The 17,581-nt window shown below is 44.8% G+C and overlaps 1 protein-coding gene across 3 annotated transcripts in view; it reads right to left on the bottom strand.

The window, feature by feature from the left end:
* Positions 1-17,581, bottom strand: part of phkb (phosphorylase kinase, beta) — a 69,483-nt gene that overhangs the window by 28,177 nt on the left and 23,725 nt on the right. For all 3 annotated transcript variants that reach the window (XM_077000429.1, XM_077000421.1, XM_077000411.1), the window contains 6 exons: positions 15,985-16,080; positions 15,199-15,396; positions 11,207-11,264; positions 10,577-10,654; positions 9,182-9,340; positions 8,447-8,541 (listed from right to left, as the gene is read on the bottom strand). In XM_077000429.1, coding sequence (XP_076856544.1) covers positions 8,447-8,541; positions 9,182-9,340; positions 10,577-10,654; positions 11,207-11,264; positions 15,199-15,396; positions 15,985-16,080 — 684 coding nt within the window. The remainder of the gene's footprint in view (positions 1-8,446; positions 8,542-9,181; positions 9,341-10,576; positions 10,655-11,206; positions 11,265-15,198; positions 15,397-15,984; positions 16,081-17,581) is intronic.

Raw genomic sequence — 17,581 nt, 5'->3', positions numbered from 1 at the left:
ACCTCAGTGCAGTACGCCGACTGCCCAAAGGATCATCAGCACACGGCTTCCTGTGCTAAAAAACTACAGCACTCAATCGGGCCACAAGCGCCATCTGAGATGCATTTAATCCAGGTCAGCACCTCCTCACTGCTGCCCTCTGGAACGTGCCACAGGTCAGGATGCACGATGATGCTCCTCAACAACTTCCCCCCCGACGCCATCGGAGAACTGCACTCCAAACGGATGCCTCCGTCCTGCTGACAGCTGTCCTACGGACTTCAATGCCTCCATCTTACCGACAGCAGTACTACACTGTTTTCTACTGTCACAAAGTTATGACTTTTGAGTTCAGTCACCGCTATCATAATTATGGTACGACGGGCTTAAAACCAGCACCACGGACAGTGACGGGTGATTCCTGCAGATTGCCCACATTTCCATTAAACACCTATAATTACAGTCACCCAGAAATGTGTGTATAACTATGTAAGACACTAGCTGGGCTTCCCACAATTTTCTGTGCGTTTCCAACAGTACATGTATTAATATGTCAGAATGGACTAAAAATAAAGAGAGGAAAACAGCATCTAATGGGTGAAAAGGATAAAGGGCTTTGCAGATGGAAGAAAAAGATGCAAAGAAGAATGAAGACATGGAAGAAGAATGAAAAAATAAGAAATAAAGGGAAAAAAGAGAAAGAAAAGAGTGAAACCTAAAAAAAGCTATTGCTACTTTTAGCCTTTCCAGGCGAGAAGGAGAAAGTGCTGACATTCTGTACTCCATCTAAGCTCTGAGAGAGGTGGGGATGGAGAGATAGAGAGAGAGATAGAGAGGGAGAGGGGAGAAAGAGAAAATAGGAGGAGAGGGAAACAGGGAGAGGGAAACAAACGGGGAGATAGAGAGTGGGGAGAGGGAGGAGAGAGCGAGAGCGCGTGAGAGAGAGAGAGAGAGAAAGAGAGAGAGAGAGAGAGAGAGAGAGAGAAAGAAATGAAATGTATGGGGGTGTCCCCTATGCACTGGCATAAGTCGGCCACAATCACCTTTAAGAGATTGAAACAGGTGAGGATTGGATTGTGTGGGGGGGCACTTGTGCATGGAGGCATGCTGGGTATTGGATACACATGCCTCCTCACAGGTTGACTGCAGATATATTAGGGTTAGCCTGCAATCCTTATGATACAAGAGTGTGAGAAAAAAAAGAGTCAATTTCTATTTAGCAGAGGTGGATGAAGGACCAGAGTGTGACAGGAGCTGGATGTGATATTCCCACAGAGAAGCACACTGTGCATGCAGGACAGACAGCACGGCTGATTATGACCAGCCCCAGACCACCAAGCATGTCATGGAGACAGCAAAACAGGAGCAGGAGACTGGGGTGTGTGTACATGACACATGTCTCAGAGGTCTCTTTAGTCTGGGAGATCTGATTAGGATGTGGGGATGAACTGATTATGAGGCAGAGGAGGGTCTGTCCTACACAGCCACAAAGGAGAGTCCACTGTTCACTGTGAGGTGATGGTGAGAGGAACATGTGTTTGTGAAGGGGTTACGACAATGTGGGTTGTACACACATACACCCTAACTAATACAATCACCCCAAAACACACACGCACCTAAACACACACACCCTCCCTCTCACTACACACACACACACACACCCCTACACCCTCCCCCCTCACTACACACACACACATACACACACCCCTACACCCTCCCCCCTCACTACACACACACACACACACACACACACACACACACACACACACACACACACACACACACACACACACACACAAACCCATCTACACCCTCCCCCCTCACTACACACACACAACCATCTACACTCTCAACCTCCCTACACACTGGTCTAGATTAATTTATTCCTTGAAGGAAACCCAAAGAGAAATAGTCATACTCTTCCCCTGAGATGTGCATGAGTAAATACAGTCCCTGACATAAGTTCTGTCGCTTATCCATGTTGTGGAAACAAAAGCTTACAACCTGACTTTAAATTCATCGATTGGTTTTAGAAATGACTCGTGAAAGCTGAAACCCTCCCAAATTAGATTTAATTTACGAAAATAAATTTGCTTTACTGCAGAAATATTGATGAGATTTTGGCAAGACAAAGGCATTCATTGCTATTCCTGATGACTTCATCAATAAATTGTATGAATCATTGTTGAACCGCATGGATGCAGTCCTTCAAGCTCATGGAAGTCACACAAAATATTAAATATTAGGGGTGGGAATCGTTTACTATCTCACGATTCGATTCGATTCCGATTTTGGGGGCCACAATTCAATTCAAAATCGATTTTCGATTAAAAAACGATTTGATTTATAAAAATTTCTGCTTAAGTCTATAAAATCTGCATGATCTACTACAGTCTGCTTTGCAAGACAGAATGACAAATACAGAAAACAAAGTGTCTTTCACATTTAATTAACAAAAATAATGTGCTTTGGTAAAATAAAATGCTTTTTGTTGTTACCAAAATTCTTGAGCTTCATTTTACAAGCTGTCAGGGCTGGCTCGGATGCTGTTCCCCCAGCCGTGGCTAGGGGCACCAGAGTCAGTCCCAGACTATAGGTGGCGTAACCATACGTTCTCAGCCAGTCTCTGCTTTCTCTGTGGTTGCTTCTCGTTTGAAGGTGTCTCGCCACCTCTCTGTTATGCTTTCTCTTTACTTATTCGAGTATCTATCTCCTGCGTCGCTTCCTGACCCATCTCAAGTTTTCCCAATCCTGCATTTCTTCCTATCCGTTTTGCTTTTATTTTTGTGAAGGGTTTTATTTTGCTGCGGCGTTTTTTGCCAATTACTTCTTCTGGTGTCCTTGGTTTCGTTTTCGCGTTGCATTTATCCGCGCTGTTTTTTAGTTACTGTTGTTATTTTGTTTCTTTCTCCCGTCTCACTACGGTTAACTGTTAGTTTTCCCGCGTTGTATTTTGTTTCTATTTGCTCCATGCCCTCACGGTTTTGATTTCTATTCGCTTGCGCTTTGAGTCTCCCGTGTTGTTTTGTTTGTTCGTTCTGGGTCGCCGTGCGCGTTTCCCTCTCGCTAATACATGTGACGTGTGTCAAACGTATTGCTTTTGCGAGCCGGCACTCGTGTCCACCCTTCTCTATATTATTTCACGCTGTGTGTACGTTCCCGTGCTCACCGCGTTACACACGCCTTGCACACGAGCTACATTGTGTCAAGTTCGGTCTTCCCTGGCATTCGTAAATACCAAAATGAACCCATATTTTTGCCTTAAATGAAGACGGAACAGGTTGAATATCTCTTTCCTCCATCTGTCTTGAAACCTTTCCGTAGTGTGTCCCAGAACCTGCTGCGTAAAGTCTCGCGTAATTTTGTAATTACGTAACGCGACTTAGAATCGTTTTGGGACATTTAAAATCGATTCTGAATCGTAGTAAATGAGAATCGATTTTTGATATATGAATCGATTTTTTGGCACACCTCTATTAAATATGGCTCTAATAGCACCACAACGTCATTCACCAGTGTTATGAAGCATATATTTGTATATGAAGTGAATTATTTGTTTGATTTTCACCTTACTTTCTGTGGGTGACAAAACTTTTGTCTTGCCAAAATCTCACCTTTCTGTGTTCATTAAATGATCAATATTTCTGCAGTAAAGCAAATTTATTTTTGGGTTTCAGCTTTCATAGGAGTCATTTCTAAAACCAATCGATGAATTAAAAGTCAGGTTATAAGTTTTTGTTTCCACAAAATGGATAAGCGACAGAACTTTTGTCAGGGACTGCACTCACCAGCCACTTTATTAGGTACACCTCGCTAGTACCAGGTTGGATCCACTTTTGCCTTCAGAACTGCCTTAATCCCTAGTGGCATAGATTCAACAAGGTACTGGAAACATTCCTCAGAGAGTCTGGTCCATATTGACATGATAGCATCACACAGTTGCTGCAGAATTGTCGGCTGCACATCCATGATATGAATCTCCTGTTCCACCACATCCCAAAGGTGCTCTATTGGACTGAGATCTGGTGACTGTGGAGGTACAGTGAACTCATTGTCGTGTTTAAGAAACCAGTCTGAGATGACTCGCACTTTATGACATGGCGTGTTATCTTGCTGGAAGTAGTTATCAGAACATGGGTCCACTGTGGTCATAAAGGGATAGACATGATCAGCAACAATACTCAAGTAGGCTGTGGTTTTGACATGATGCTCAATTGGTACTAATGGGCCCAAAGTGTGCCAGGAAAATGTCCCCCACAATATTGCACCACCACCACAAGCCTGAACCGTTGATACAAAGCAGGATGGATCCATGCTTTCAAGTTATTGACACCTAATTCTGATCCTACCATCCGAATGTCCCAGCAGAAATCGAGACTCATCAGACCAGGCAACATTTTTCCTATCTTCTATTGTCCAGTTTCGGTGAGTCTGTGGTGAATTGTAGCCTCAGTTTCCTGTTCTTTGCTGACAGGAGTGACACCCGGTGTGGTCTTCTGCTGCTGTAGCCCATCCGCCTCAAGGTTCTACCTGTTGTGTGTTCAGAGATGCTCTTCTGCATGCCTCGTTTGTAACGACTGGTTATTTGAGTTATTATCATCTCAAACCAGTCTGGCCATTCACCTCTGACCTCTGGCATCAACAAGGCATTTACACCTACAGAACTGCTGCTTACTGGATATTCTCTCTTTTTCGGACCATTCTCTGTAAACCCTAGAGATGGTTGTGTGTGAACATCCCAGTAGATCAGCAGTTTCTGAAATACTCAGACCCGCCCGTCTGGCACCAACACCAAACATGCCACATTCAAAGTCACTTAAATCACCTTTCTTCCCCATTCTGATGTAGGGCTGTCGCGATAACCGCAGTATAGCAATACCGCGCTATTGATGAGAAAATCGCAACGTACGGGAATTAACCGCAACAACCGCAATATTTGTGTTTTTTCCCATGCGAGGGGAAAGTGCCTGTGCAAGAGTTAAAGTCATTTTCCCATCAACCCCCTGTTATCATCCGGTGCGGCTGATCAACAATCCGTCTCCTTTTTTCAAAGATGGAAACTACGGCAGATGCTCTGGTCAAAAAACAAAACGCGACTTCGCCGGTTTGGGAGCATTTCGGGTTCAAGTCAAATCCACGCAGATCCACTCACCTGGTGGCGCGTCAATGAGGCTAGATTTCCTCTGCTCTGCAAACTTGCCCGCAAGTACCTGTGCATTTGTGCAACAAGCACACCATCAGAGCGAGTTTTTAGTACTGCCGGGAATATTGTTAGCCCTTTCCGCTCCTCACTGAAACCACATAAGGTGAATATGTTGGTTTTCTTAGCGCGCAGCAGGGACGTGACAACTCCGGTTTAAGCTGAGACGTTATTCTTCTGGTTAAGGAAAGATTTCGTTTTATTGATTTATTTATTAAATTATCTTTTTGTGTTTAAAATCTCGTTTAAAATATTTACCCTACACTTTTAAGAAAGTGAAAGAGCATGGGCTCTTACTGCATCTCATTTGACTTCTGTGTTCTCTATTTGACAATAAACACATATTTAACTGCTCTTAAAACTGTGTCTTCTTTGCAATTTAAAAACAATAAGAACCCCTTTACAATAAAAACAATAAAACAATTATATAGCTCTAAAATTAAGATTTTAGACGACAAATGACACATATCGCGTCATACCGCATATCGCGGTGTTGAGCCACCATAAATAACCGCAGGGGAAATTCTTTCACCGCGACAGCCCTATTCTGATGCTCGGTTTGAAATGCAGCAGATCATCTTGGCCATGTCTACACACCTAAATGCATTGAGTTGCTGTCATGTGATTGGCTGATTTGACACTGGTGTCAATGAGCAGTTGGACAGGTGTACCTAATATAGTGGCCGGTGAGTGTATAAATAAATTTTTAAAAGTCACATTCTGTCTGATAAGTATCGAGACACTTGCCTTCTTTGACAAACCTAGCAGAACTCACTCACTCTCTCACTCTCATCTTTGACCAACATAGCAGAACTCATTCACTCCCTCACTCTCATTCACTCTCATTCACTCCCTGGATTGATTTGTTTGTGATCCCTCTGCTAGAGATGGCCAAGTGAAACCCTCGCAACCTTGAGACCTTATCTGGACAATAAATACTGTGTGTGTGTGTGTGTGTGTGTGTGTGTGTGTGTGTGTGTGTGTGTGTGCGTGCATGTATGATGGCAATAAGCTATAAAAGGGAATGCTTATATTAAACCTTGTATACGGCTCAAAAGTGAATACACCCACACACACACACACACACACACACAGAATACATTGCAATGACATTTTATACTCCTGTCATTTATTATAGAATTACAGCATACTGTACTGAACTATCTGGTCAATAACAAACCTTTACAAAGGTTTTATCAAAGCTACTGAAATGAGTAATATTCTTAATTTCTGCTTTTCATACAACTAGATTTATTTATTGCATTAGAAGTGTTGCCATGGGACTAGTGTGAGAACAGAGAGGACGTTTCATTGATCACATTATTGATCTCACGCAGTTCTTCTGTCTCTGAGAATTTTAATCATTACAATAGCATAACAAATTTGCACAAAGCTTCATGTGGCAGTAATTATTTGTTAATTAGCTCCTACAAGAGTGCCATTGCCAAGACGATGTTTCGTTTAATTAAGAGTTGATTAAGCTCTATTTTAGTTTCGTTTGTAACCCAGGAAAGATGTGTGACTGGTGGAGGTTACTAAGGTTACATCCTGTTCCAAACCCTGTTGGTTTATGACTAAACCCCCTTCTTTTCTCCCCTCCATTACTTTGCTTTGTGCATTGGAAAAGATCTCCATCACCCTCCACCCAGCTTCAGCACCACAGCTACATGTTGGTCAGGGCATGATGTAGAGTGGTCCTGTGCAAAGTGTGTTTGTGGAGGTTTGTGATGTGACTTAGTCTTGAGGGGTGTGTGTGTGTGTGTGTGAGTGAGTGAGAGAGAGAGAGAGAGAGAGAGAAATTATAGCAGATGTAACAGAAAAATTTAAACAAACCTAGGAAAGACAGCGATGAGAGATAGAGAGAAATCAGTATGTAAAGTGCAAGGATGAAGGGAGAGTGAAGGAGAGAGGGGTAGAAAAAGAGACAGAGAGATGGAGGATTTCATGTAGAAGACAGACTCAATGTCCAGTGACCTGTATAATACACTCCTTTCGATAACTGTTACTAAGAGACAGGGCCCTACATGGGCACCCCGTCCCAAGCCCTTAGCAAACCCCTGCATGCAACAGATCGGTGACTCTGTGACTAATCCGGGTTTAATGGCTGCTTCTGCATATATACATGGTTGCAGGATAAACCTCATTTGATGAACCCATGTGCAGGACTGTCAGAAGAAAACCAGCTCTTAGCTGTCCTGCTGAAGAAGTCTGAATAAGACATCCTCCACTTTCAGCAGAAACATTAGGGGTTGTCATTAGGGTTTCATCAGGGTTTCAGTAGTGTGTCATCAGGGTTTCAGTAGTACGTCATTAGAGTTTCACTAGGGCTTCTTTTAACAGACTCAATAAGAACAGATCCCACCGGGCCTCACACATGCACAAGCAATCAATACATCTAACATACTGCATACTGCATCTAACATACTGCATGTAAGGGATTACGATCTCCGTGAACACATGACCTACTCAGCACAACAAAACTCTCATACAACCACAAATTCATACATGCAGACATGTACAGACCCCAGCTACCACACCAAGCTACCACACCCAGCATCCACACCCATCTACCACACCCAGCATCCACACCCAGCAACCACACCCATCTACCACACCCAGCAACCACACCCATCTACCACACCCAGCATCCACACCCAGCAACCACACCCAGGAACCACACCCATCTACCACACCCAGGAACCACACCCAGGAACCCCGCTGCTGAGGACGGCCCTCTCTTTGGATTCTTATTCTGCATGCAATTCATCAAGAGGCTGTTCCAGACCGTTAACTGCCTATATCGTCTCCTCTTCCTCTCTGTTGCAACCCCTCCCTCTCTACCTCTTCCTCCACCTCTCTCCTTCTACTCCCCTTTCCCCTCCTCTTTCCTCCTCTCTCCCCCTCTGAAATATAGAAAGACTCCTTTTTTGCCAGTGGCTATCATATCCATACACCTCCCAGCTCTGTTCCATAACCATGACTAACTGCATTTATGGACCCGGCATGTTCCCTCATTTTGACAGGCCTCACTCTGCCCGTGTGCAGGGGTGTGTGTGTGTGTGTGTGTGTGTGTGCGTGTGCGTGCAGGTGTGACAGTTTCTCCTGTATCCTTTACACCGACTGCCTTATAGATTTCTCTTAGTCACAGCAACGGTTGATACGTCTCCCAGATCTGAACACACAGCAGATCTCAGCAGCACATGTTGAGTGTGCCACTGTGAGCGTGTGGGTGGTCCCAGCCTGCGGTGCAGGGCAGACAGCACTCACCTGATTGGAGTATCTCATACTGACGTTCCTCTGGTCCTGGGGAGCTACATAGCGATGAACAGGGTCGATATCTTTCGGACTGATCAGACCATCCACTGAATAGCGCAGGAGAAAGTAAGCAAACAGCACACACACACACACACACACACACACACACACACACACACACACACACACACACACACACACACACACATACACACAACCACGTGAAACAGCTTTTGTGATTGGGAACGATACATCAGCCCACACACTTGTTAAAGCCACAAGGCGACAGGGGGGAGTTTAAAGCGCGTGGGTGAAGGTTGGGGGAGCGTAGTGCTCCATGTGGCGGGCGGTGGTGAACTGGGCGTGGGGGGGGGTGTCTGAAGAGTGTCTGTTGCTGCCTCACAACACATTCATTAGCGTAACCGCGCAGTTCAAGTCTACTAACCATCTCTTCTCTGCTCAAACGAACTCCACTAAAGCCTTTGAAAAGCTCACTCTGTAATTCCCTTTGAGACCAACAGTGGGAGTTAGTGCAAATGGCATGATAATCTGAACATGAATAACCCAACAGTTCTTGTGTGTCTGTGTGTGTGTGTGTGTGTCTGTCTGTGTGTGTGTTTCATGTTTGTGAGTATCTCTGCTGCATGACCAGGCTCTGACCCCTTACAGTGGCGATATGCCAGCGTACGGAGTGTGTACTGACCCCAGGGCAGTGGCGATATGCCAATGTACGAAGTGTGTACTGACCCAGCAACTTGGCAATGTTGTACAAGGCCTGTCCCCACAGGAAAAGCATCCCATCACGGCCGCAGTTGCTAGGGAAACGCTTCTGGCTCCCAGGGTTCTTCTGTTCCCCTTCCACAAAGTCGGCTGGAACGTAGTAGTACTTAGGGATGACGACATAGCCTGTACAGACACACACAGAGCAGCTTCTGTACTAGGGGTGGGCGATATGGACAAAAGGGTGTACATCGATACTCTCACTCACGATACGATGCATGATTATGACGTTTAATTTTTCTGTAGTTTGCAGGAATATTGGGCACAATGCACCAGGACAACAGTGCCAATTTAATACGTGTTCAATAAGGTTCAGAATTCATTTAAATCCAGTAGTTAAGAAGGAACATCAGAACAAAAACAAGTGATTAAAAACAAATATGCAACAGACATAACAGACTAATCAATTACTGCCCATCATACAGGTTTATGTTTTTTGTTTGTTTACAGTCTCCATAATTTTTATAATAAAGAAAATGCAGAAATTGTGGGTGTTTATAGAAGATTTTCTTACAAAAAAAACCTTTGAATTTAGAAAATGACATTGAACTGTGATTTTACACACAGACAATGGAGACGTGTTTAATTATGATGTGATTTTACACACAGACACACACTTTTGTATTATGTTATTTCATGATGATGTTATAATTCGTACCAGTTACATTTACAGTGTAAATGTATGTATTCTCACTACACATGAAATGAAATCTCCCAGGGACACTCAATAATGTACCTGAACTACATCACAGCAATGGCTGAAATTCCTTATGAACAGGGAGCTGAACCCTTAATTGTTATTCAAGCACTCCCCATAATCCACACAGCATGGGGTCTAAGAGCTGGGCTCAGACAGCCCTTGTACTGCAGGGTAACTGTGCTGTGTTACGGTGTGCTGTGTTACGGTATGCTGTGTTGTTCTATGATGGCACTGCAGTGAGCAGGATTTCAGCAGTTATATGGTGAATACTCTTCCACATTGATCAAATACCCATGAACTAAGTTCTGCCCCTGCAAAAATAAAAAAAAAAACGACAAGGCAAAATGATCCTGAGTTTGTGTGACAACATTCCAAACACTTTCACAACAATTTCCTACCACACTTGTTTCAAATAGTAATATAGTTAAATTGTATATATGAGAGGTTCAAGGTGTTTGAATTAATTAATTACTGTGTCCAAAATGTGCTAATACAACACATTAATGCGTGTGGGCATGTGTTTGCACATGAGTGTGTGTGTGTGTGTGTGTGTGTGTGTGTGTGTGTGTGTGTGTGTGTGTGTGTGTGTGTGTGTGTGTGTGTGTGTGTGTGAGAGTGACATATAGACAGACAGACAGACAGACAGAGAGAGAGAGACTCACCTTCTGAAGTCTGGAAAATGACATTCTGCAGAAGTTCCTGGTACTCCTTGACCTGAGCCGGGTTTCCTCTAAATACCCCTGGAGGACAAAAGCAAATTCAAACCAGAAATCTCTAATCTAATCGCTAAAGCTCTCTAAATCTCTGTGTCAGTATAACTGTATCAACACAGAGTACAATTAAACTAGTCTCTCCCGGGGTTGAGAATGACACTCTCTCCTGGGGTGACAACGACTGTCTCTCCCAGGGTGAGAGTTGAACTCTCCTGGGGTGAGAATGACACTCTCTCCCAGGGTGAGAGTTGAATTCTCCTGGGGTGAGAATGACACTCTCTCACAGGGTGAGAGTTGAACTCTCCTGGGGTGAGAATGACACTCTCTCACAGGGTGAGAGTTGAACTCTCCTGGGGTGAGAATGACACTCTCTCCCAGGGTGAGAGTTGAACTCTCCTGGGGTGAGAATGACACTCTCTCCCAGGGTGAGAGTTGAATTCTCCTGGGGTGAGAATGACACTCTCTCACAGGGTGAGAGTTGAACTCTCCTGGGGTGAGAATGACACTCTCTCCCAGGGTGAGAGTTGAACTCTCCTGGGGTGAGAATGACACTCTCTCACAGGGTCCTCGGGTCCTCACCGTCAATCATCATGTAGATGAAGAATATGGGAAATTCACACTCGATGCCGTCAAAGAGCTGCAGAAACAAAACAAGATGTGAAAATCACACACACACACACACACACACACTGCAGGGACATCATACACACACACCCCAGGGCCATCATGAACACACACGTTACCACAGTGCAAGGACAGTTCAGTGTTGCATTAACCCTGGTTGCTGTGCTCTCATTGTTATCAACATTAACAGAACATTAACAAAACGTTATCTGCTTCAACCACAAAAATAAATAACCCACATCACTGCTCTTATGAATATAGTCATGTCGCTGGATTTCATCCATTGCTGTATTTTATTTACGTGACTGGACCACAGTGAAAAGCCCAAAAACCGAGGCCACATCGCTGCATGTGTGGTGGAGGTGGAGGTGGTGGTGGAGGTGGAGGGCTCCATCTGCCCAGCCTGGTTCCTCCACATATTCAGTCTTATCTAAAGGCAGCATTCCCTGCTCACCAGCAGCAGGCCAAGCCCCTGGCAGACCCTGCCTCCCCGTCACCACAGCGGGGACAGCTCGGAGCCCAGCGGGACAGAGGCCCAGCAGAAACTCCATTAAGGAGTCCCGAAAGCTCTCCCACTCCGAGCAGAGCCACGAAGCACCTGGGTTTGAAATTCAAATCAGCAGTGATGTGGAGATGGTGGGGGGACATGGAGCAGCAGCGTATCAACTTCAATTACTGAAGTTCAATTACTGAAGTTCAATTACTCAAGTTCAGTTACTGAAGTTCAATTACTGAAGTTCAATTACTGAAGTTCAGTTACTGAAGTTCAATTACTGCGCCAGCAGTTTGCTTGCTGAAATCTTTTTAAAGCCAGCAAAATCACATATGGATAACTGAAATGAAACATGAAAATATGAAAAAGGGCCCCGTGCGCATGTGTGTGTGGGTGGTCTCGGTGGAGACAGAGTGATGGAGAGTGATCTGTGTGGCCCGTACTCTGACAATCAAACTGTCATTATGCCAAGTACAGCTCTGAACTTGTTTGTATGGGCCTGATGTCAGCATGTTCCGTGTGGGCCCACCACGCTGGTGTCAGCCCACAATCACAGCTGCCACGTTTAGCAACATGTTTCCATGCTGTAATTAAGATGAAAGGTACCAAACATTTCAGAAATTTTGCTAAGCAGATTAGCTGAGAACGTTCTAGTTATTGACACGATATATTTATAATACAATAGATTAATCCCCGTTAATTCCAGCAGCTGTAAACTATGACCCAACCTCAGCTCTACAGTTCTCCTTCCTGAAGTTGGAAGTGTTGCCCAACATGCCCAGGACTCTTCCACCGGCTGACGGTACACACCTCTAACTTCTCCAAACATAATTAAGCCTTCTCCAAACCTGCCGAGAGTCTTCACAGACATTCACGGTGGCGACAGCAGATAAGAGTGGAAGATTATGGGTAATGAAATAACCGGTGCTAATTGTACTGGACTCGCTTCATTGCCGTTTTTCCCCTAAGCCTCCACAGGAGCCAATCAGGGGGGAGCTGTGAGCTCCGCCTCCTAACCACAAAATAACAAAATGAATCCACAATAACAGCACAGCTGAAAACCTCATTTGCTTGAAAGAGTGACCTGAGCTTCAGACTGTAATTAGAAGCTTGGCCTTCACACGCAGACACACACCTACTCTGAGAGCACTGGCTTCAGTATTCCCCAGACACACACTGGTATTCCACATAATTATCTCCAACAGATAAGGCTGCTGCCCCATGTAATTAGCTCAGCACATTATGAAAGCAAACGACTACTTACCTGTAAACGAGTGCCGTTAAATAATATGACCCCCATCCCTGAACCCAGGAAGAACAAAATGACCCTGATGAAAGCGACTTTCTTTCTGATCATTCACCTCAGGTACTGTATATTGTGTGATGTGCATAGAAAATATATATTTTATTTAAAAAACATTTATGAAATGTCTGATTAAGCTGTCCCACTGGAATATCAGCAAATCAAATGTTTCTGTTGAGCTGATAACAGCAGACCTATAATATTGATGATGCAACAAATCAACTGTAAGAAAAGCCCGTGTATAATAAATGTATGAACCATGTGTTCATACTGCTATGTACAGTGGTATCAGAACCATGTGTTCATACTGCTATGTACAGTGGTATCAGAACCCTGTGTTCATACTGCCATGTACAGTGGTATCAGAACCCTGTGTTCATACTGCTATGTACAGTGGTATCAGAACCCTGTGTTCATACTGCTATGTACAGTGGTATCAGAACCCTGTGTTCATACTGCTATGTACAGTGGTATCAGAACTATGTGTTCATACTGCTGAATGAAACACATGGTTTAGTTTTGCCTGTGAGACATGCTGTAACCTAAAAACAAAAAAAGATTAACACCATAATAATTTGTGTGAGCAGTTTCAAAACATCCCAAAGATCTTAAACCAGGAGCATCGATTCCACCCCAACCAGAATGAGACTAGGGCAGAAAAACGACTCTAGCCCAGCTGAGGTGCGAAAGAGGGGCGGGACATTTGTGTCCACTAGTGCAGGACCAGGCTGTCCCATGAGTCACATGCTCAACTTAAACCAATCACAGTGTGAGATTAAATCATTCACCAGAGAGCTTTCTCTACTCAATATACCCGGTAAAACCCTTGAAGCCTCTGTTCAAATAAATGGTAGATAAAATCCTAGTTACAATCTTTAATTCAGGACAAGCTCAGAGGAAACATATCTACCGAGAGAAGAAAATTCTTTTAAATGAATAAGAGTAAATACACTTGAATAAAACTAAAATATGCATACCATCATTTATAGAATAAAGAGCATAAACATACATTTTGTTATATATTCATCAATCATTAATGTGGTATGAAGGCATAGTCCTGTGATTGGCTAACACCTGCCACTGTGATCAAGTTGGCAGCCATGCAGGACTGAGGGAAGAAATGACTCAGTGACCCCGCCTACCTGGAGCCCCACCCACATAACCCCATCCAGAGACAGCATAGCCAGGGTTTACTCTCATGGGCCATCAGCCAATGGGAGCATGCCCAGGTTTACCGCCATGGGCCATCAGCCAATGAGAACACGGTCACGTTTACTCTCACAGGCTCTGAGCCAATTGAGGACATGGTCAGATTTACTCTCCTGGGCACTGAGCCAATGGGAACATGGTCAGGTTTACTGTCATGGGCCATCAGCCAATGAAAACTGTCATGTTTACTCTCATGGGCCCAGATCCAATGTGAACACAGCCAGGTTTATTCTCATGGTCCCTGTTATGGGTCCCTTGACTGCTGTACAGCTTCACACAACTACAGAAGCAGGTCACTGCCGGAGAGGTGTTAGCTTCATCTTAACCCACAGACATGGCAGACAGCATGAGCACGTCTCCTCTGTATTGGTCTGATATATGGGTTCTTGAGGGGTTTGTTTACGGACTACAGTTAACTTCATCTTCAAGGCTCTCCATTATCATGAGGTTCTCAGTCCTCCAGCCCTACACTCCTCCACTGGGTGGCGCTGACAGACTCTTCTGCTGTTTACAGTGGCCCATTAAATATGAGCTCGTTAACTCTGGGAGGTCAACTGCAGCAGCTAATGGACTGATTTGCTCTGTGTTAAGTAGCCCGCCTCACTGCTTCAGACATGCACATGGAGCGTTTGTCAGCTAGCTCTGAAGTTAATATCCTCTAAGCTCTGCCCAATCAGACAGGATTTATCCATCGGCAGCACCTTCTCCTGCATCATGGGGGAAAGAACTAAATTAATTAATCTCAGATGGATTAAGAGCTGCATATGAAAAAGACCAAGCAGTGTGCATTAGCGTTATCGTTAATCTTTATTCTCAAAGGCTAATCTCTCGCTCGTTAAAGACAGAGGTAAGCCCAAGATTCATGTCATCTCCTGCCTTTCAAAATGGTACAGCGCATTCCAGTTTGTGATTTTGGATCAAGACGGCAGTGCACTCTCAAACCTTCATCTCGGCGGATCTGTAGTATCTGCGATTCTTGTCTTCATTGGGCGTCCTGTAGCCATCCCTGAGGAAGCGCTTGAAGCCATATTTGCCCTTTAGCTTTCGGGTGATCTTGTCCAGGGTCTGGCTGTAGAGGGCGTCGTCATCCACTGCAAATGCCGGGTAGCTGATGCAAGGAAGCAGGGCAGCATCTGTGTTCTAAACATTAACATCAGAGACCAATCAGACAACAGATGCTTGGCCTAAACCCCTCCCACTTCTCTCCTCCTCAACCCAAGTACCCGTCGCTGCAGAATCAAAAGTCCAGGGGGTGGAGCTGGATCTAGATCCAACTCCTCCCACCGTCCATAGTTTCTTTTGGTCGCGCCAGGGGTGCGTTATCAATAAAGTTTCACTCCGCGGGATATTTTGGATTAAGCCGTTTCTGCCTCGGTTACCGAACCTGCTTCAATACATTGTTACAGTTAAAAATGCACTTCCAATAAAGTGAGTATTGGAAAAATAAATTTTGCTGCTGAATGTAACTACTAAAGTAACTTGTAATCTATCATTAAGCACTGACATTTTAAAAACCCATAATCCCAAACTAATATATAATCAAGACTAAATCTCCTGATTACATCTCAATCAACCTTCTCTCACCTCCTGATCTCAACAGAAGTGCATTTCTGTATAATCTATTTGTTTAAATCTGCTTCATTATGCACATTTACCTGGAGTTAATTGGGGTTCTTTAAAAAAAAACATATATATAGGAACCCTTTAAAATGCAGCATACAAACTTACGTGGGATCGAGACTCTCTGGGCAGCAGGGAACACAGTGTCTGTCTGTTGCGGTTGTGAGCATCCAAATCCACAAAAATCACCGACCACGAGCATCCCTGTGGACCAGAACACAGACATGATCGTCCCTGTGGACCAGATCGCGGACATGATCGTCCCTGTGGACCAGAACGCGGACATGATCGTCCCTGTGGACCAGAACGCGGACATGATCGTCCCTGTGGACCAGAACGCGGACTTGATCGTCCCTGTGGACCAGAATGCGGACATGATCGTCCCTGTGGACCAGAATGCGGACATGATCGTCCCTGTGGACAAGAACACGGACATGACTACAGTCCCACCTTGCTGGGTGCAGCTGCCCGTCCTCAGGTCTCCCCTGTCTTTCAGAGCACCACTACTGGGATGTTAGAGGACATTTGTAACCCAACCATTTGCCACGAAGTAACAAAGGCACAGTTTGGACTGCAATCAAAGCTTATGGGACATTTAAACCCCCTTTTCCACAGAGATTGGTTGCAGCAGGGACAGTGTGACTCTTAGTTGAGGACAAACCATTCAGCTGTTCTGAAAACAGACCATCCAAAGCCCAAACGATCGTTCCTCTGTGCAGCGCTGCTGAAATGGGACTCGATTCAAAAGCTTCAATGTGGCTGATGGGCGCACTGTGTCATGAAAGAAAGGCTGTGTGTGTGTGTGTGTGTGTGTGTGTGTGTGTGTGTGTGTGTGTGTGTGTACGCATGTGTGTGACCAGCGTGACAGGGCATCACGGAGGCTTGTCATGCCACTGCTGCAGGATTCTTAAGAGACTTCCTCTCAACTCTAAACCTTTTATATTATGCTTATGCACTGGAACATCTTTTATAACACACACACACACACACACATGCGCGCGCGCACACACACACACACACACACACACACACACACACACACACACACACACACACACAAACTTGTGCACACCCACACACATACACGCATGCACTCCAACAAAGGGCATGAAAGCAAACTCTGCTGGCCTTGTAAAGGCCACCTCAGCCCTCCCGAGCCTCTGCTTTCCACAGGTTCAGTCTGGCTTTGCTCTAATCAGCAGGCAGCAGCACACAGCCAGGAAACTCTCACACAGAGCAGCCTGGGCTGGAGCTTAACCACATCCACAAACACAAGGAGAACACTGTTTTAATAAAACAACCATCAAAACAATAATAATAAGTGCCAAAACAAGATTCTCTGAAATGACATGACATGACACTTGATGCCTTTGCATAGAAATCAAAAGCTTCCATGGAGTTGTGTCCATAAAGCAGTGCATCATTACACAACGTTCCTGCTATTTCAAGAGGGCAAACCTTCTTCGTTCCAGACTTCCTCATCATCAGGGCCCAGTGCGTGGGAGCCCCAGGTCATGGAGAGTCTGTTCAGGAATTACAAAGCTGCCTGCTCACCCTGCCCACTCTCATCTCCTATGCACATGAACAGGTGGAGGTCCGAAGGTCCTCCAGAACAGCCCACAGACCCAGCACTTCGGGACTGCACAGGAAGCAGGGGTGCTGAGCATCACTGATCATCAGAACCACTATCCAGGATGAAACATCA

Source organism: Brachyhypopomus gauderio, chromosome 1 (genome assembly GCF_052324685.1).
Source record: "Brachyhypopomus gauderio isolate BG-103 chromosome 1, BGAUD_0.2, whole genome shotgun sequence".
Lineage (NCBI taxonomy): Eukaryota > Metazoa > Chordata > Actinopteri > Gymnotiformes > Hypopomidae > Brachyhypopomus > Brachyhypopomus gauderio.
This window is presented reverse-complemented; position numbering and strand designations above follow the sequence as displayed.